The 21,401-nt window shown below is 40.2% G+C and overlaps 1 protein-coding gene across 11 annotated transcripts in view; it reads left to right on the forward strand.

Annotated features, from left to right (window-relative positions):
- Window positions 1-405: 405 nt before the first annotated feature.
- The window catches only part of LCORL (ligand dependent nuclear receptor corepressor like), an 80,593-nt gene continuing 59,597 nt past the window's right edge, over window positions 406-21,401 (forward strand). For 8 of the 11 annotated variants that reach the window (XR_008430454.1, XR_008430453.1, XR_008430455.1 and 5 more), the window contains exon 1: window positions 406-586. Coding sequence is in view for 5 of the 11 variants with exons in the window: in XM_053940251.1 (XP_053796226.1) it covers window positions 439-586 (148 nt within the window). In the remaining 6 variants the exon portion in view is untranslated. Of the gene's footprint in view, window positions 587-806; window positions 845-1,226; window positions 1,356-1,607; window positions 1,665-21,401 lie in introns of those variants that run through there. The other 3 variants (XM_053940254.1, XM_053940253.1, XM_053940256.1) reach the window with 3 other exon arrangements.

Here is a 21,401-nt window from a genome sequence, read left to right on the forward strand (position 1 = left end):
CTCGGGGGCGGTGCCGCTCCCCTCCCTCACGAACTACAGCTCCCGGCGGGCCTTGCTGCCGACTGCCCTGGCCGGGCCAGAGCAGGTGGCGCGCTGCCCTGCGGGCGCTGTAGGCCGGGGGAAATCGATGGGCAGCGGCGCAGTGGTGGGCAGGGAAGGGTTTTCGGTTCTCGGCCCGGTTCTCGGCCCGGCCCGCGGTCTGTGGGGGAGAACCGGGCCCCGGGCAGGGCGGGCGGCGGGGCGGGGGAACCGTGGGGAGCGGGGACGCGCGTCAGTCACCCCGCCAGGCGGCGCGCGCGCTCCCCGCGCCGGATGCTGAGGGGGAGAAGGGGGTGCGCGGGCGCGCGCTCGACGAGGCAAAGGGGGGTGGGGGGGAGGGAGAGGAGCCGGGGGAGCGCGCGCTCGTATGTAAATGAGCGGGCGTGAGGTCAGAGGCAGATGGAAAAGGGAACAGAAGGAATGGCCGCCGCGGCTCCCGCTCCTGCTGCCGCCGCCTCCCAGTGCCGGAGCCCCCGCTGCACGGCGGAGCGAAGGGGAGTCCGCCGAGAACTCGACTCCTGGCGGCACCGGCTCATGCACTGTGTGGGTAAGAGAGGGGGCGGCGGCGGCGTGTCCCGGCTGCAGCGGGGGGGACCGAGGGGCGGGGGACAGGGCGGCCAGCGGGGTCTGACACGGGAACGGGCAGCGGGGCGGGCGAGGCTCTCCGAGCCCAGATCTGTCGGGTGGGCGGAGTGGGGGGAGCGGGGATGGAGGAGCGGCTCCAGCGGCTTTCTTGGAGGGTGAGAGCGGAGACGGGGTCTGTAAGGGAGAGCGAAGGTCCTAAGCCGCCTCCGGGCAGCAGAAGGTGGGTGTTACGGCTTTGCCTGGGGCCGCTGGGTCCCTCCCGTCTCCGCCGACCGAGACCCTTTCTCAGCTCGGCTCCTTTTGTCTCGGCTCCTCGTCGTTCGCGCGGTGAGCGCCGGTGGCTGCCCCCCTCCTCTCCTCCTCCATCGCCAGTGCCTGGGGGGCGGAGGGGGGAAGGGAGCCCGCCTCTGTGTGTGTGTCTGTGTGTGCGTGCGCCTTTAAGAGGGAGCCGCTCCTGCACTGACGGTTGGGATTTGAAGTTTTCCCTCCCCCTGGAAGTTGTCATGGCGACGGCAGCTCTCCCCCCTCGCGCCCCGGGGCTGCCCCGGTGCCTCTCGTGCCGGGAGGATTCCCGGGTCACGTGACCCCCCGCGCGTGTCCGGCTGGCGGGGGCGCGCGGGCCCCGGCGGCGTTCCCGCCTGCGGGAGCCCCGGGACCGGGGCTGCTCCCGCTGCGCTCCGCCCGGGCAAATGCAGCCTCCCCTCCCGGCCCCGGCCCCTGTCCCCGTCCCTGTGAGCGCTGGCATTCGGCACGTGTGCCGCCTCGGGGCGGCGGGCTCTTCCGTTGGGTTTTTTTTTTGTTTATTTGTTTTGTGGAGGTGGGGTGTGAACGCTGAGGCCAGGAACTGCTTATTTGTATTGTTTCAACAGTCGTTTCCCTTCTCGGGGAAATAGAATCCTTGATCTTCAAGTAGAGAAGTAGAGCGTTAGAGCTAGTGCCGATCCTCCCCGATGGCTGAGCGGGGAAACACATCTAGTATGGCTGGGACGGAGAGCAGCACTTCATTCAGTGTTTCTGCGGGCTCTTGAGACAAGAGCAGAGTAAGAAGAGAATACCTAACAAGCTGGCATACCTGTATTTACAGGCAATTAGCACTAATCCAGGATCTGTGGATTTTTTACATTTTTCAGTAACCTGATAACTGCTTGTTATGAGCAAGCTTCTTGATCTTGCTGTGTTGCCCCAAGAGCACTTGTAAACACCTGTCCTAACACCTGTATATATGTTAACATGCCTGTGTATGCTTGCTGTGTCTTTTTATTCCTCCAAGTTATAGTACTGTTTAGAAAATAGTGTTTTCTAAACACTACTACACTATATAAAGCTTCTAATAGAAAGAATGCAGTTTAAGTAGAATATACAGGAGAGCCAGTGCATTTGCATAGATGCTGTGATAAGGTATTAAATCTGAGGATGGATATCTCTCACCAAGTGGCACTTTCTGTGGTTGCCTGTTATTTAATGGCATTTCATTTAAAAGTTTAAACTAAAATCCTAGAAGTCTGCTTGACAGTGGATGACTTGAAGGGATTTTCTGGTGGTAATTATATACTGTCAGATGTGTTTGAGAAACAGTTGCACAGCGCAGCCCACACTGAGAAGGAGTGTAAAGAAATACAATAGGTTGAGTCCTCTACTGGGCAGATCTCCTGGGTGTAGGGAACTTCTTCGGTGTTGCCTTTTGGGTTGGCCTTTCACTGAGAATTGCAAAGTGCAGAACTGTCATATAATTACTTACATTTTACACTGATTACACTGTGGTTGTTCTTCACATTCAGCTCTGTCTTATTTGGAATAAAAGTTAAGGGTATGATTTCTTTGTATATTCATGATGAGAAATTCAGTTAATAGAAAGGAGTCCTGTAATTATTAGGAACTGCTAAGGAGAAAGGACATAGGTTATGGTTTAATAGTTAGTCAAGAGCTATCTCAGTTAAGAGCTATTACCTGGCAGGCCTGTTGAGCAGCCCTTATCAGAGAGAGTGTAAACAAAGTGGCAAGAAAGTGAGTAAGTAGCCTGGATAATGGAGGTAGAGTATGCTTAACAGGTTTGGGCTGGGGCTTTTTTGTGTGGGTTTTTTCTTTCCTTTACTCCTTTGAAATTCCGTTTCATTAAATTCTGTGAAATAATAGCTAAACAATGTGAAATAACCTCCTACAACAGCGAAACAATTTTTACTTTAGAAGTTATTTTCTCACTTGCCAAAGTATTCCTAAGGATTTGAAGAGTCTAACAAGTTAGTGTTAACTGGAAGGTCTGAACCCAATGGCAGGGTTTATGGCTGAAATGACAACATGGTGGAAGAAGGAGTGGTGAGTTTGATGGATTTGGCACTCTTCTCAAGAATCATACGTTTATAATAAAGTGAGAAAAACAATATGGTAAGGCAGTAGACCCCCAATTCTTGAACTTTTTGGATGAACAACTTTATTTTGATGTCTTATGTCATTTACTGTATTGATACTAAATTTGATATTGGCATTTCTGTAGTATAATTAATTGAACACTGAAATAATTTATCTGTCAAGGACTCCTCATCTACTTTCTTTATGGAAGTGGTAAACTGAGCCAGAGATAAGACCTCCAAGACAGTGGTTGAGGCTTACAGTGAACACTGTTCATATTTACTACAGTGAGACTGAAGTAATATTCAGTAGAGGGCTAGTTATGGTTAGGGACTTCTTCTTGAAGGGCTCAGTTGCTGAATTGTTCATTGATCAAAGCCTGGTTGTAGATGTAGCTCTAAAGCCCATGCATATATGTAAAACCTTGGGGTTTGCCAGCCTGATATGTTAATTTGTGACCTGCAAAATATGATTTAAAGTCTTACGTGAAAATGTTCAAACACTTAAAGAATTTGAAAAGAAAAACAATGATAAAATTTCACTGACATTACTGAAAATTTGTTTATTTGGTATCTAAACATACTTGAAGGTACAAAAGACTCCACATGGTAAATGAATGGAATATATTAATGGAAATTTGAAATAGGTGTTCAGCACAAAATGTCTGTTCAGCTGGAAATCTTTGTGTGTGTTATTTTGAGCACTGACATTCCTAAGATGCTTAGACTTGTGCTTATTGGGTGTTCCTAACTCTTGCATGACTCGATCAGAGTTCAAAACTACATGTTCTTAAAAAGTACCTGGAGATCTCAATTCTGTTGGTGTCCTTACAGCTGTATAGTATGTGCTAAGAAGTATTGCTTAAACTTATCAATGGTGCTCACTGGTATGTTTTGGCTTAGGTACAGTCTTTGTGGCATAACTAACACAAAATACCCTAACTGTAAATTGTGTATTTATAGAAAAGTGCAGAAAGCTCAGGATTGAAGTACCTGAGTTGGCCAGTTACTGAGTTCTATGGTGGTTTAAATTACAAGGTATTTTATAGAGGTGAATATCAGAAGGATTAAAAAGTGCTTTCTGGTGCTCTTTGATTAGAACTTTGTCATGTGAATTGATTAATTCTGTTCCATTGGATTGAGAAGCTTTGGCAGTATGTATCTGTAAGTCTAGCTTTGTAATCAGCCTTAAAAAACAGGATTTGTGTGGGTTTTTTCAAGCAGTAATTGATCCCACTGCCCAATTTCACTTGAACTCCATAAGCAGAGTGTTGGCAAGTACTTTGAGTTCCCATGATTAGGCACACAGGAGAGACCAGGTAATGGCTGGGATGCAAGAAAGGTTCAAGCACAGGGTCGGGCTTTTTGCTTTGTTTTCACAGTAGCCTGTGGGTGAGGCTTGGAGCAGTAATACGGGGCTTTTTAATGGAAAGTGACAGGTAATTCCAACCATGGATGTTGGAATCTTGCTAGGACCTTGCAGTGTGTTGTGAAAATATAATGGTGTCTAAGTAAAGCTTTCATTTTCATTGAAAGATTAAAATATTATTGCTATTTTTTCTAAAAAAAACCCCATTACTATTTGGGGGAAGGGCAGAAGTTTTACTGTTCTTCTACTGCAGCTCAAGGACACACATTTGACAGGAAATAGCCTTGGTATTGCTTTCTTATGAAAACTGAAATTTGATCAAAGTGCACATCCATTTTTGTATGCTTGTGAAATCTAGCATATAAATACTCCTTTACTCTTGTTAAATTTTTTCAGCCTTTTTTTCCTTCAAAACTAGGATACATTAATGCATGTAATTCAGTTTTGATAGATCTAGACTTTCAATTTTTTATTTTGTTCTAGTATTTGAACTTCTGCTCCAGCTTACTATTTTTGAACAAGCTGTCTCTAAAGTGTACTTTCCAAGGAGAGGAATTACCCCCAAACAGAAGATTTATAGCTGCTTTGTGTGCTGGTATCCCCACACTTGCAGCACTCCTGCATTAAATACCTCATATCTTTATTCCCACAATATGCAGCAATGTTCTCACTTTCCATGTGGCTGTAAGTACTTTGCAGCAGGATAGTGTCACTTTTTTTTGTAATGCCGCCATGGTTTTAGGTGATTTTCTGTGGTTGCCATTGTAGTAGTGGGAGAACCAATTATTTTACTACACATCTGTTATGTTCTTGTGTATCTACTAATGATAGTTACGGTGGCTCAGTGCTCTGTCACCTGTCAGGCCACTAACAGATGGCATGCAATAGTGACTTCAGTATGGTACCTGCTTTGAACTCTTTTGCTTCCTTGGCACTCCAGCACCTTTAAACAGCCAACAAGCCTGCTATGGCCATAGTGCCATCATCCAATATGATGGGCAGTAATACTGGCGTAAGGTGTTCCTGTGGATCTGTTGTGCTTTGACCTGTGATGTGAAACCCTTGGTGTGATTCCAGCATGAAGCAGATCAAGGAAGTAATCTCAGTGTTACTGCAAATGTCAGAAGAACAGGAATTAATCTAGATCTCAATCACAGCACAGGTTCACAGGCAGTTTTTGATGCAATGAGGGAAGATGGTATCATGTAAGGGAATAGCTCAAACTACTATTACAGAGTCAGGTGTGCAAGTGGGCATTAGCATTGAACACTTATTGTGAACCACAGTTTAAGAATGCAATAAAGTTCCATTTTGCATTGTCAAGTCCCATGGAACTGTCAGTAGAATGGGGTAATTGCAATTCTGGCTACATGTTCATGCCTCTTGGATGCTTGCATCAGCACTCATTAGACCCCTATCTGATCTATTTTAACTCAGTATCTGGTCAACTGGCTGTTGCAGAGTTGGGTGTTTGCAAAAAAAAAAAAAAAAATCTGATGGCTCCTGCTGCTAACACAAGGATAGGGATGGGCCTTTGCAACAGAAGCAGCATGGGTAATAACAGAAAAGAGCCACTGGATCGGTTTAGCTGACAAGAATGGAACACAGTCCTAAATGTGCCATCTCAATTTCCCCTGAACAGAACAGGTTAACAAAAGAGGAAAAAATGGTCACTGTGTATATAGGTCATTGGAAATTGCTGCGGTGTATGTATTAAATTAACTGTCTTTAGACTGAAGTTAGAGAAAACACATGGGTTTTGTGTTTGACTACCTTTGTTTCAGATATGTAGTGTTAAATCAGCTTCTTTTCTGCATCCTCTCACAATCCATTTCAACTTCTCAGCTTTTCTCTCAGAAAGAAGTAATTGCCCACTGCTGTCATATGTTTTTAAAGGACTATCTTATGTTTGACTATTGAGAGAAATTTCTATGTGGTGAAAACAGTACAAGAAAAGTTAGATTAATGTTACCCAGAGATTTAGTTGAAAAGGCAGAAGGAGGAAGTTCTCTGTATTTAGCTGTAGAAGCAGTACTAGTTCACTGATCCCTTGAGAACCTGCAATTGTAAGGATCTGTGGAGCATAATTTTTATGAAAGATGAAATTGTTCCTGCTACATAGACTAATCCATGGATTGTGTGGCATGCATGCAGTGCTTGGTTTGAATTCTTTGCACATGGAACAGAAATGTGTTGCTGGGCATGCAAGCAGATACACATACCTTCAGCAGTGTTGATAAAACCTGTGATTGTTTTTGGTGCTCCCTATGTCTAGATACTGGTATGTGGAAGCAGTTCAATTTTTAAGTGTTCCAGGAACTACTGTAATCTTTGTCAGTGTTTCTAGACATAGCTTGAACTTACTTATTGTACGTTCTTATATGGTAGCTGTTTACTTTTTATGTACTGATAGAGAGCTGAGAAATTTAAACTCTGATTTTCTGCTTTATAGGCACTGAGAATTTCCTAAGCTGGAACTTGTGTAAACCAAAACCATGAAGTGCAAATAAAGTCACTGCAACTCCCTCTCAGTTCTTCCCTTGATTTGGCATTTAGTAACTGTGCACCCTAATGCTTGAGGTTGGTAACTTTCAGGGGATTTTTTTTTTTTTTTGTTGATGCATGACACAGTATTGTTGTTTTTCTTTCTGAACTCACTGTACCTACCTTCATGATTTATATTGACTGGTATGAGCATTCATTTACTAAACAGTTCAACAAACCAGGCTGTAAAACTAATCTAGCTTAACACTAACCTAGAAAACAGGAGGAGAAATGTGGCAGGAGGAAGAAGAGGAAAGAAAAGGTCAGATCTAGTTTAACTTGGATCAGTTTTCCAATCAGGTTTACAGTGTACCTGTTTTTTTCCCCTGAGTTAAGTTGATTTACTGGGGAGAACAAGGCTTCTGATTTTTAGCAACTGCTTATTTTATCACCATTTTGGGATGTTTGAAGTGTGTGAGTTGGCTGGAGAGTGTTCCTAACCAACAAGACTTGTTGATGAGAGAATACAGTACCACTAACAATAAGATCTTTCCACTTGTTCTCCCTTTGTAGTAGAACTTGTCTGGTGTAGCAGTGAACTGCCCTTCTGTTTTAAGTTAGCCTGGGAGGCCTACTGTAAATTTTGTTGTTGTTGTTGCTCTGGGTTGGTTTTCTGTTAGCTGAGTCTCCTGAACTGCCTTGCTATGTGATGTGAGGGAAGTAATAATAGGTATGTGTTATGCTGATCAGTTATCAGATCAGGGTATGCTGTTGAGGAGCTGTATTCCACCTACTCTCAAATAGCTTGGGCTTGTACTGCCTATAGCTAAATTGGGAAAAATTAGTACTTCTTTCCCTTTTCCACCCTTGCCTTTATTTTTCAGCTACATTATATGGATGAGTAGATGGTTACAATGGATCCCTTTTTCTTGACTATGACTCAAGTATCAAGGCTTCAAAGTAAGTTGTTGTTCTAACCTTTAGAGTTCAGTGTGTTTATGCAGAGGTCAGGCAGAGCTTTATAGACTTTACTAACTTAAAATTATTTGTCCCAGTTAGAACTACTGTCTTTTATGTTATTCTTGAACTTTGCTCTTTTCAATGTGCTTGGTGGGAACTTTGATAAGATAAGTTGGAACATTAATAGAGGTTGCAACAGAACTGAATTGCTGTGGTTCACACGTAAAGTATCAAACTTGTGAAAAGTAAGATGGCATTCTAAATTTGGCTACCATACATTAGGGGAAAAAAACACAGAGCACAAAACCAAACAAAATTGAACCTTGTTTGGGGGTATAAAGTTATGTGAGATATCTGTTCTTTTTCCACTGCTAATTTACCAGTTTATCCTTTCATTTACTAAAGGCATAAAGAAGCCAGGAAGAAGTAAGGGAAGAGTAGGGAAGATGGTGGTAGTGGCTCATCTGTTTGAGCGTGTAAGGGCACAGATGATGTATTGCAAAGAGCAGAGAACTCTGAATCTGCAAAAATGCATTGAACTGTGGAGGCTGAATTCCTTTTTATGGGGCGTGGTCAGCAGCATGTCACTGCAGATCAAAGAGCCACCTGTCAGGAGGTTTTTTTGTTTCCACTTCTGGCACAGTCCAGGTTCCTGTATAGTATCTTGAGAAGCTGGATTAACCCCTTCTTAGATAAACATCCTATTCTTGGCAAAATTCTTCTAGCATCTCAGTTACTGCTCTTGTGTTTGGTTCTCAACATCCATCTAGGCTTGTATCTCCATAGCAGCACATTGCAGGAGTGTGAGTTGGGTAAATGTCACTAGATGTAATTTTTTTTCCTGTTTTAAATTTTGTTAAAGTTTGTTGGTAAATGAAAGCTCACTGAATTTGTGACCTCTTTCACAAATTTCTCTGTTCCTTGCTTTCAGTTTCTCTTCAACTTGGTAGAATCCTGATATACAATTATGAGACATCCTAGCTTTTGTGGCACCATTGATTACTCATGTTAAAAGTGCTGTTCAGTGGGAAAAATTACTGGTTTTCAGTGTGTTTTATTGTAAAATGTTGCTAGTTTATTTTTAAAATGCTAAAATTTTGGATTTTAAGTATTTATCTTCCTCCTTCCACAGTTCCCAGCTTCTTCAAATCATCTTAATTAAAGGCTAGTTAGTTAGTCTTACATGTGCATAATAGTTCTCACTGTCATAGTTCCACTTTTATGGAATTTTATGGAATATTTAGCTTTATAAACTAGCTTTAGTGCATTTCTAGTCTGATGATCCACTACACTAATAAGTCAGAGGGCAGTGTAATTGATCTAGGGTTGAATATGCTCCTCCTTTTCATAACTATTGTCAACAAGCTTTGTGTATCTTATTTAAAAGTTTTATTTTCAATTTGAAAAGCACTACACCATTTAGTAATGCCAGGTTAAAATGCTACTGCTGTAAAACTGCTGGACTTCTTTTGATTAACAAGGAATTAGTATTGCCACCATGTATAATGTAGATTATAGAAGATTGCTTTAAAGGAGCCCTGCTTGTGATTACAGCTGGCAGTTTGGTCACAGAACAGTGTGCCACAGCAAGGCCCAGCTAAATGCAAAGATCTGACTTCACTTATGTGTAGCTATTAAGCCCCCTAATCTGAAAATGGGGGAGGATTATCAAATGGCTACTGTTTTGTGACCTTAGTTCAGATGTAGGTCATTCTGGTGTTAGCCACTGATGAGGGGGAAGAAAAAGAGAATCTGAGTTTTACTGCTACCTTAGACTGTTCTGTGTATGGGCTTGAGTGCTAGCTGTGACAAACTGTTTCAAAAGTTTACTGTGCTATCAGCTAAATAAATGATTGTGGAGTTACCTGTGATTCTGGTACATGCTCCTTCAATTCTCTTATTCTTCCTGGACCATCCCTGTCCTCCTTTGCATCCTTCAACTTTCAATGAGTAGTATTTGACTAAAAACAAATTTGAAAGTGATACAGTACAATGGCTGTTGGGGAAATAAGGTTTATAAACCCACTTCTGCCATTTTGAAAGGTGTCTGTTTAAAGGTCCCTACCATTTGAAAGGTCCCTACCCACAGCAGGGGGCTGGAACTAGAGGAGCTTTAAGGTCCCTTCCAAGCCTGTTCTATGATCTCTATTGGGAATTTTGCCACCTGTTGTGTCTTCTACTCTGTTGTGGCTTTTGAGGTCAGAGATCTTCCTGTGATATTTAGAGAGTTTCAAAGCTGTCCTGATTGAAGTCCTGCCACACCTCTTTCTTTTGGTGCCTAAGTCTTGTTCAGTTATAGTTGTCCTGTGATCTGTCAGGAAGTGAGATCCTTTGGTCAAAGTGATTTCAGCTGTGCAGCTCTTACTGGGTTCTTTGCTTCATTGCAGGTATGTTCCTGCACGTCATTTAATTAGATGTGAAACGAAATGTCATTTGTTTATCTTTGAGGCTTGCATCATACTCTTTGCTGATGCAATGAGTCAGAACTTCCAATGTACTTGAATGCTTCTTTTAATTGTTGATTAAATGTATTTAACAAGGTAAAATTTACTCTAAAGGAAATTGTCTTCTCGAGGCTAGACCGTCTCCTTCAGCATTACTTGTTCTTGTCTTCCCCATTTTTTGTCAATTCTGTGCCTATTTTGCATGCACAATACCCTACAGGGTTGATGAAGTTTTGTCTTGAGATGCCAATTGATGTTTAAATTGGTTAAACTATGACAACACATCTCTCCTAATTCTAACTGATGTATATGCCATAGGCGCTTAATACCAGTCTCCTATAGTGGTGTCCCAAAACATGCACTCCTGTTCTATGTCACCAAGCACTCACAGTTCTCTAAGGACCTCAGAAATGTGAGGTGGCTCTTGATGTTTGGCCTTTCTCGTTTTTCTTACTGCAGTTTGCATTATTCCCTTACTGGTTTTTAAATAGCAACAACAAACCTTCCCTTAAATTCATATTGGCCTTCCTTTTGAAATGCCAGATATTATACCTTCTCAGAAAGAATTTCTTCAACAAGACCATCAGACTGGTTAGGGTATATTGGAAAGTACCTTTATTTTCCATCTGCGTCCCTTTTGAAGTCTACTGACTCCTGAACAAATGGGTTCTACCCTAGTGAAATAGGAGTTAATAAGAAAATTATCCATTTGGAACCTGTGGTGTCGGTTCCTATCTTGGAACATTTGTGGAACAATGGTCCAGAGGGCTCTGAGCTTAGTGCTGATGTGAAAAACTGCACTGAAGTACTGACCCTAGATCAGCTTTGTGCACAGCCCTCAGAAGCAATGGTAGATGAGCCTTGGGTCCTTAGTACCTCACTATGTCACTTGCACAGAACAGAACTTATTCTTAAAGCTAGAGCTTCTCCACAAAACATCTGTGTTTCACTTGAGAATTCATATTAGAGATAAACTGCTTAGTAAATCTTAAAATAACAGAGTTTTTGAGCAGGTGTTTGTCTGTAAATCGGTCATGTCTAAATTACTGTTGTCACCTCTGGCAAGCACTCCTTGTCCCACAAACCTTCAAAGACTGAACTGAAAATTTAATGTATCATGGATTTCTTAAGTGGTCAATGCTTTCTGCAGTTACACTAAACTGTGAGAGAATCACAGTGCAGTGTGACCTGAGGAGACTTGCATGATGAATTTACATTATTGAAGTCTGTGATATTACTTGTTGCATGTGTCTCTTAATTGGTGACTTTAAGAATACTTGTCCAGTGGTTCAGGAAGGGGTTTTGCTGGCCCACATCTGGCTTTATAAGGCCTTTATTCCAGGTTATCACATACAGTAGTAGTTTGACAGCTGCTACTTGATGTAACTTGAAGTAATTTCCCACTCTTTCATGTTGTCTGAGGAGATGCTGACATCTGTTCAGACTGAGGAATTGAGTAATTCACCTTGTCTGCCTCACTCAGCCACCAGCATCGGAAACCACAAAGAGCCAAAACAGCTTGTGAGTGCAGTTACTTGGTAGTAATTTGGATGGTGTATTTGAAGAGCTATTAACTCTCCTTTGCTCTGTGTGGTGCTGCACTTCTCCACCTGCCTTCAACTGACCTGGTTAAGTGGCATTCAGGGTAGTTGCAAACTGCATACTCGACAGCTTCATGCATTCAGCATCTCAAGTGGCAAACAGGCATTTTCTCCTCTTTCATTCTCAACCTTTTTGACAAGTAATACATGTTTTTTTGCTCTTTGTGTGAGAGATATGAGTGATCTTGACCTATGAGATTGATTTAAGAAATTTGGTGCCAGAAAAGTAACTTTATACTATATACGTTTTCCAGAATGCTTGTACTGAGATTGATCTGTTTCCTGCAGAAGTTTCCCTCTTGCTGGAAATGCAGACTGTAATCACATCTTTCATTTAAGAAATCCTATTCATTGACCTTGCAGTTCACTTGGCTTCCCTAAGTGGTTGCAGTTGTCTTTTCAAATTGTTTCATTAAGAGGGAAAAGTGCTCTACTTACAGATCAGCTCAAAGTACTGAAGTTTCTTGTTCTGTCTTGTTTGAGACTTGTGGGAAGCAATGGGTTATGGCTATCTTGGGTCAAAGAAACTCACTAAACTGTGAGTGGAATAATGAGCTCTGCTAAAGATTCTGCCTTTTGTATTTATCTTATAATTTATGGTTCTTATGGAGAAAAAGAAGTGAACCCCAAACCAACTGATTTGAATCCTTTTTTTTTTTTTTTCAGCTGCTTGATCTTCGTGCAGAATTTGTGATGAGTTGGTTTTTAAAGGAATAAAATAGGGACATCCACTTTTTTCCCTTTTTTTTGCATAGTATAAAGTGAAGAAGTATCTCTTTGTTTTTAAAGCAGACTAACAAATTTAATAGTGAGAATTACTGTCTGTGGAAATAATGAATATTTGCTTTTGCTAAGGCAAAGACAGTGCTGGAATACAGAAGGAGTAGAGTGTTTCTAAGACAGGATAGCTACTGTTTAAACCCATCTGCCTTGTGTAAGAGCTCTTGTCTGTTCCCAACGTGATTCAACTATTCAGAATCTTGCCACTAGGTAAAAATGTATCTGGTTTTCCTTTGTGGTGTTCTCCCTGCTCCCCAACTCAGGCTGGACAGTTGTTTGTAATGTGAATTTTATGGAGTCTAATCAGAAATTTAATACAAAACTCCCAGTTACAAAAATCTCCCAATAAATTCTCATATGTAGTGTATGGTTGAATTTCAGTGCTATATGAATTCTGTTCCACTGCAGATGAGTTCAAGTCCCACACTTTGAAACTTACCATTTTCTTCTTTATCTTGTGCCATTTAATGATTGGATGGAAGCTTATAAAAAGTCTCTACAGATGTATGCTAATTGCTTAAAGAAAAAAAAATGACAGACCAAAAAATAAAAACCAAAAAACCAAACCCCAATCACAACTGCTTAAGCTTTTGAATTGTGTCAAATAGTAAAAGCAAATCCCAGAGACTTTTTCCTGTTCTCTTCTTACACGTGACACTTTTTATGTGATGAAAATATCCGATGTGAAGCTAAAATTTGTGTTTAAGGTCTTTATTTCTGAATTTCTGCTTTTCTGATCTCCAGGAGGAAATTAAATGATTCAGCCTTCTTAATCAAAAGTTAAACAGTTGAAAACTTTTGTCTGTTAATTTCAGTATATTCTGCAATACTGCAACAGATGTTGATTTGATGGATGCAGATTCCAGGTTGGTTGTCCATGACCTGTGAGCTGGGATACACTGCCTATGGCCCTTGAGCAATGTCATCTTCTATTCACTGAGCATGTTTAAGAACTGGTTTGAAATCACAGTTTAGCTGAGTTCTTTCAATCTTACAGGAGCATCTGAGGCACTTGCAGTTTTAGCCTTGAGCACCAGAACATATATTTTAGAGAAAGTAAGCATAGTTAAAATTTTTTATTTGAAGTGAAGTTTTTAAATAGATATAAGTCAGTTTCTCCTTAACATGTTGCTGACTCTAAATTTTGTCTAATTTGCAAAGCCAAATTCTGCCTGGATTTAAAAATGATGGCTGTTATAGGGGCCGGGGGGGGGTGTTGCTGGTTTATTTTTTTTTAACTAGGTATTTGTAAAAATAAGCTGTAAATTAAAGGTGAAAATACATGGCTTAGGTATTGTAAAATGCAGACAAGTGAACTTAAGACAAATTTAAGAAATTAACTACTATTAAAATGGTATATTCCACTCATTTCATGCTAACATGGTGATACTTCTAGGATTGCTAGAATGTTTTTTAATGATCCGGTTTCAGCATTTGTGTTAATGATATGTTTGAAAATAAAGATTTTCAAGAATTTGATACTGAGATTTATAGAGTTGATAGTTCACTCACTGTGTTGGTTTGGTAGCCTGATACAAGGAGCCATTCCTTCTGGAGCTTCAGCAGGTAGGAAAAGTGTCAATTGATTTCAGTGCAGTCTAGTTGCAGGATTTCAGTCAATTCCAAACTTTCTAAATAATAGAAACCAATAAATAGTTTCTCAATAACAAATAATTTCTGAGTAGGAGGAAGATGAATCTGCTGGGAGAGATGAATGACTTTTTTCCAGTTCATAATTTCAAAGCTATTTGTGGGAAATAGACAGGTTGTTTGAGTGACACTGAAATTATAATTGAAAAGAAACCTGAAAATTCCCTTGAAACTGAATCTCTTCTGAAATTCCTCTTCCTTTTAAAACTTAGTGTCAGGCAGCAGTTTCATGGAATGCTCTGAAGGCTTGTAACTTCATTAGCTTACAGTAGACACATGGTGTAACACAGAATCCTAAGCTTCAGTTCCTCAAAAACCCATCAGGCTAGGAATGTTCTGATTTTTTGTTTGTTTGTTTGTTTCTTGTTTTTTGGTTTTTTTTTTTGGTTGGTGGGGTTTTTGGGGGGGGTTTTCTGATAACTGTTTTTTTTCTAAAAGTTTTTCTTAGTGGAAAGCCCAAATGTTCTTTGATTCCTATAATCCAGGAAGTGTGCAAGACCTGTTTATTTGTTAGTTGACTCCTAGACTTTCTCCCAGATGCTGGTTGGATGTGTGATACTGCATAGTGATAAAACGATGTTGTGACCTATTCATTGTTAGGGACTTGCTGTGGACTTGACTTTTCTGTGGTTTAGTGAACATCTGACTAGGCCTTCAAGTAGAAGAAAAGAATTTATTTGACAATTGTAAACTTGTTAGGTAAAATAGCCAAACGTTTTAGTCCTCTTGTAAATCTTAAAATGATAATTAAGAAACATACACAGGCTTTAGGCAAATGGTTTTCTGAAAGTGACAGTTGTTTCTCTGTCTTACTCTTGGGCGTTATTCTCCTCATGTTATAAAACACTTAAATTGATGCCAAATGAGGAAGTTGTAAGCATTTTTCCAGGCTGGATGTAATCTTTTAGAGTCTCTTCCTCCCTCTGAATTTCCTTCTCTAAGGATACAAGCTATGAACTGGTCAAATTATTGCCAGCACTGTTCTGGGTAACAGTTGGTATCTATCTAGCTCTGATGTAGAGTCTTGGAAAAAGAAAGGCAGGATAAGCTTCAGTCTGAGCACCAATATTCACACCAATTCCATATTTAAATGCCCCAGTGCAGCAGCTGGGATTAGATTACTGTTCAAAGAGTTTTTAGAGAGAACAGAAATTAAGTTTTACTAACTGTCACTTGGAAGCATTTTTCTCTCTCCTTATCCACAGAGCAGCATAGTCACTTCTGAAGTGTCCTCCTTATGCCTTTTAAATTATAAATAACACAAGTCTCTCAGAATATCTGGCTGCTACATTAGACATTAAATATACTTTTAACATTGGCAATGTCTGAAGGTATAGAAAAAGGCATCATGTTGGGCTCTCCTGTTTACAAGTCTGCAAGGACACATTGGCATAGATTACTTGGGAGAATGGAACTGTTTCCCTTTTTAATGGACCTCATTTTTCTTGCTGTGATTTATAAATACCTGAACTCTAAGTTGATGCAAATTGCAGTCTTTCTTTAACCTAGAAAAACTTCCCCCTCCCACCCCTGTTGGCTGCCACCCTTTTCTTTAAAATTGTGAACAATTGAGGGGGAGGCACGACATTTCCTCTTTTTGTTCTGCCTCTGAGGTATGGCCAGTGTCAGTCTCCTGCTTTGTATTCAGCTTAATGCTTGCAACTGCTTCATGTTACAGCGAGCTCTTTTGATGTATGCAGTATTTTTCTGAAACTATATTTCATCACTGTCTTCATGCCCACAATAAAAGCACAGCATAGAGAGTTGAAACCAAGGATTTTTATCCTAAGTGAAAAGTAAGCAGTTAGAACTGATGTGATTCTGTACTCTCACTTCAAGTTTTGGTCACCCTGTCTTGCTGGCAGCAGCAGTGTCCTCAGCTGCATTAGTTCTTAGAGTCATGATTTGCAGAGAAGGAAAAGCATCATTTTAGCTATGCTTTGGAATTTGTATTTGAGTCTAAATAGAGGATTTCCTCCCTTTCATTTTGGAATCTCTGGTATGTTGGTTCCTGTTTGCTCAGGGAACTGAATCAATATGGTAAAGAAAATGAGTGTTTTAAGTTAAATGTTAGAATTTTCTATTATATGAGAACTTTTTTAGTGCTGTAAGCAAGAAATGGATTCAAGCTAGACAGCATATGCAACAGAAGCCCCTGCCCTGCTCCATTCCTAAGCAAAATCTGTCCTAAATTAAGTCTCAAGAATTTTTCTGCAAAAAAAAAGGGCTGCTGTTTACCTGATAATCTGGCCAACATTTTATCAAATAATGTATTTTAAGAATAGGTATTCTGTAGTGACATTACAAACAGGAAAAATATACTGTTTGTTAAAAAGAAAAAATTAAAGGCAGTTCTAATATTTGACAAAACCAATGAAGCTGAATTCTGTCTGTGGTATGATTGTTTTAATCCAAGGTAGCTGTCTTTGTAAGGCAAACCACAAAAGTTCCTCCAGATATACTCCTGTACTGGGCCAAGCTAAATAATGCAGTCATGAAAATGTACAGAATGGGGAGAAGAAGAACTGAAGTTTTTTATTTAGATATGGTACTATTTTGAATTCCATGCTGTTTTCAAAAGGAGTCAATTTTCAGGGCATAGTTACAAGGATAGTGGGGAGAAACTGAATTTATTTTTCTCTTGGTAATGTCAGTTTTGTCAGTAAGTTTTAGCTCAGAACTTTGTGTTTGTGTGTTATACCTTGGCATGAAGCTACTGCTACTTAAATTAAAGTGTGTATGAGGTGAAGGGGGCAGGTAGTAGAGGAGGTTGGGTTGTTGGCTGGGGCATAAACCAGTGTGCAAGATCTGTCTTTCAGTCCTTACTTCTCCATAATTTCTTTCCAATGTGATTCTGAGACTCCTCATACAAATCATGTAATAGTCCTCGTAGATCAAGAAATACCAGCTCAAAATATAGGTTGTATGACTTCAGAATGGGATCAGAATTCATATGTCAGCTAGATAAGTGTTTAGAGGCAAATGCAGAAACAGAAAATGAACTCATGAGTGGTTATCAAGACCCTTTAACAACTGGCTAAAATAACAGTAGCTGTTACCACACCAAAATATAAAAGAAGGTAGTTTAATTTTAGTGCTGTGTCTGGCAGTACAGTGCTCAATCTCATTAAACGTAATCTTATTCTTTGGATTTTCCTAATTACATTTTAAGGACTATTTATTAAATTCTACAGTCTTTTAAGAATTGAAATGAGCAGTTCTGAACTTACTTTCACATTAGTTTTGATTTTAAAAGCAACATTAATGGGCTAAAATCCACACTGCATAAAATGTGCAATTTTTTTTCTTCAACTTCTAATTTTTTTCTTTGCTGAGAATACTGAATTCAAAAAAATAAGGAGGATACATGAATCTTCCTTGCTGATGTTTGTTACTTAACAGGGGTGAGGCCTGATTTTATGTAAGAAGCTAAATAAGTGGTTTGGACTTCAATAAAACGACTTGAACTGCCATAATTCAGATGTGATTCTTGGTGTAGTAAGCCACAAAGTGAAGGGTGATGGAAGTAAACTTTTAGGCATACAGAAGTTGTGAAGATTTCAATATACACTGCTGCTGACTTTCTTGGGTGGGTTAACAAAATTGTGTTTCACAGAGCCTCAAGGTTCTTTTTTCCTACAGGGCCTCCAGAGGCTGTAGTGCTTAAAGCTAAAAGTCTCATTTCATTCTAGTAGAAATACATATGTATGCCCTGTCCTTCAAAGCAGTGTTCAGCAGTCTTACGTGCCTAGCTGATGATATACTGGAAGACAGGAAGCAGAACTTAATTTGCACGTACCCAGAATCTTCCAAATTCCTTAACACATGGAGCAACATAGACAGGACAATAGGATCTCATCTAAAGGGTAACCTTTCACATCAGATGAAAAGTAGAGCAGTAACTATGAATCAGATGAGCAATCTTGATAAGCATCTCCCTCTTTCATTTAAATTTTTTCTATCCCTGTAAGGAGCATTAATCTACTGTTTCTGGTATGCACCCAGAGGTATGAATAAAACAGTCTTTATGGCTTAGAAAAATATCAAACCAGAAGTGAATTTATTTAGAAGTATTTGCACTTTTATCTTTAAGGAGATGAACTGATAAAAACCTTATACTTTCCTAAACTGGAAAAGCTGCAGCAGATCAGAGGAGGGGAGAGCAAATATAAGAAAGAGGTTTTTTTAGGTGGCTTACTGTGAGGTCATTGGTGTCATTATTGTAGTTTGTACAAGTTTTGTAAGGCACCTCTTGAGATTTAGTATTATTGTGTTCTAGTACTGAGTAAAAGAACAAATAAAAATGCTTTGTTAAAATTTTAACTAAAATTGGTTACATTTTAATAAAACGTCCCAAATATAGGCTTAAAAAAAAAAATAAAGCCTTGTAGCTAAAGCCCTAGAATTGGATTACTTCTTAAACAGAAACATGGAAAGGTGAAGAGAAAAACTACTAATAAAGAAACAAAAAGACAAAAGGGAAAGGAAATATATCTGCTTTTATGAAATAGACTTTCATTTGAAAAGAACATATAAATTTGGGAGTTAATATGGCCATATGCAAGGTTAGGGGAATCAAGAATTTAATGTAATGTAGAGTGCACCAAACCTATCAAAAACTTTTTAATACAACTGTGCATATATTTCGGTTCCCTTTCCCAGCTGTAGAGTAAGTACTGCTCCTATCTTCAGACCTGCCAAGTGGTTTATTTGAAAGTGGTAGTCGAATGTCAGCTTCCATTTATTACATGATATTTATTCTTTTTTTGGCTATTTTTCTAACACATAGTCTGAGTTATTCAAATTTTTTGAAAACATATTTGCAGTCTCAATTCACTTAGACAATGGGGGGAGGCAAGGAGATGGATGTTGAATTCAACTCCGAGGCTAAAGTAACTGTTTCCTCTCAGAAACATTATAGAGATAAAGCTTTTGGAAAAAACATAGCCAATGTATAGCTAAACCTCTCCGACCTCTATTTGTACTGTATGACTGTTCAATTACTATATCTGTCTAAAATTAACGTAGACCAACTTTGCATTAAAATTTCTGTAAATCTTCAACTGGTGGTTTTGTCTAGGCTTAGTGCAGCAAAGACTATCCATTGCTTCCACAGTTGCAGGGACTGCATGGCTGCTTCTGAGTTTCTGAATGGAGAAGGCTTTTATAATTCACAGCCATGCAGCTGCTGCGGAGGAGTAGGATGAAGAAAGGCTCTATCTGGTTATGAGGGAGAGTCCCTGCATATTACTTGAGTACCTCTAAGTGTGTATAAGTTGCACTGTGTTGGAAAATTGCATGGAATATATCCATTTATATCCATTTAATTATTACTCTGTTTTATTCATGACAATTTTACAGCCTGCACTGTTCATATGTGGCACTTTCTAATGTGTAAATAGGCTTCAAGATGTTTCAGACACTAAATAGGTTACAGTGATAAAACATTATGGAAAACTTTATGATTTAAGCTTTGTGAGCAGCTGAAAGATAGCTTCTCTTTAACATCCTAAATAAAAAGTTGTGAAGACAGTCTAAAGGCTTCCTTTGGACTTAATAATCCTGTTTTAAATCTGAGTAAACTGGTAGAGACACTTAACATACTGGAATTTATTTACAAAGTATTGCTTTTTTTTAATCACTCAGTAGTGGTAATTGCCCTTCACCTTGCAATTTCTTTGACTTTATGAAATAGTTAGTAGGATATCTCAATAAAAACCTTGCCTTAGACCTTGGCCCATATGAGACTTCTCTTGCTTAGACAAGACAGTACAGCATCCCACTTCTAGTTCCACTGTGCTCCCCCTATCTTGGGGGAGGGATGTAAATCAGGTACTACTAAGCCCACAAAAAATTACTCAGCTATTCAAGTCCCTCACTTCCCTTGGGATCCTGCATTCCATCTCATGGCTGCAGTGGCCAAGACCACTGTTAACTGTTACATCACTGGTTATCTCTTACTTAATGATGAGTAGCAACTAGGTAGTGCCTCCCCTGTTGAGCTTGTCCATCATCTTAGGCAGGTTTGTCCTCCAGACACCACAGAATCCCTGTGAGTTGCTTGTGCACTGGCATGTTGCATTTCCAGCATAGGTCTTGGTCATTATGCAGCCTTTTTTTTTGGGGGGGGGGGGGGGTGTCATGTTTTTTGGGGGGTATTTTTGTTTTATAAAGACTTGATCTACTTACTCTTGATTGACAGTCTATATAGTCTGTAACAGATGTTCACTATGATGTTCACCTGGTTTAATCCTGACCTGTAGATTTTAACTTAAACAAATGGAGCCTTAGTGTGGAATGGCCTACAGGACAGTTAAAAATCTAAGGGCTTGCCTTGACTTTCTCACTTCCCCTTTCTTAAAAGCCAGTATCCATCCACTGCAGTTGTGTGAACTGTCTCACCAGTAAGATTGTTACGTGCTCTGGTGTATAATTGCTGGTGCTTGCTTCCTCTGCTGAATGGGTTCATATACAGTTTCCTAAGGTGTGTCCCTGCTTATGCCACTACTTCAGGAGGACTGTAAGGTCCTTGTGTGCATTTGCCCTCTCTGCCATTCTCTTCCTTTCTAGGCTTCAGTCTCCACTTTCCTGACAAACATAGTTTGAAGACCTCATTATGAGGCAAGCCTGTTGGCAGTGATGATTTGCATGATCAAATAGATCCTATCTTTCTCCAGCACTCTGTTTCTTAGAGGATCTTAATGTCATAAGAGCTGAAGTCCTGCCTGCAGCTATGTAGTCACTTGTTGATCCCACGGGACATTTGTTTGCCCTAGGAAAGCCTTCACCTTGGATCAACATCTGGGCTCTGTTCTTTATTACATTGACACGTGGTGTCATTGGGCATTGCCCCTGTGCTCCTTTAGTTTGCTGAAGATCACTTTTAGCAGTATCATGGTGGCCAGGTAGATAGGTAACAGAGGATATCTTCAACAGCTACATGAGCCATAAGACTTTCTCTGTAACATTCTGGATTTGGACCAGAGGCAAGAGCTGAACTTCTAAGACAGCCAGTCTAGCTGCTGGGCAGAAGCCCCGTGGGGGTCTGCAGTTACTGTCGCCTTCCTTTTGGTGGCCTTTGCTGTGATCCATGGCTTATATGCCAAACCTGATAGAATTTGTTCCTGGGCTGTTTGCCTTTTCG

Source organism: Vidua chalybeata, chromosome 4 (assembly GCF_026979565.1).
Source record: "Vidua chalybeata isolate OUT-0048 chromosome 4, bVidCha1 merged haplotype, whole genome shotgun sequence".
Classification (NCBI taxonomy): domain Eukaryota; kingdom Metazoa; phylum Chordata; class Aves; order Passeriformes; family Viduidae; genus Vidua; species Vidua chalybeata.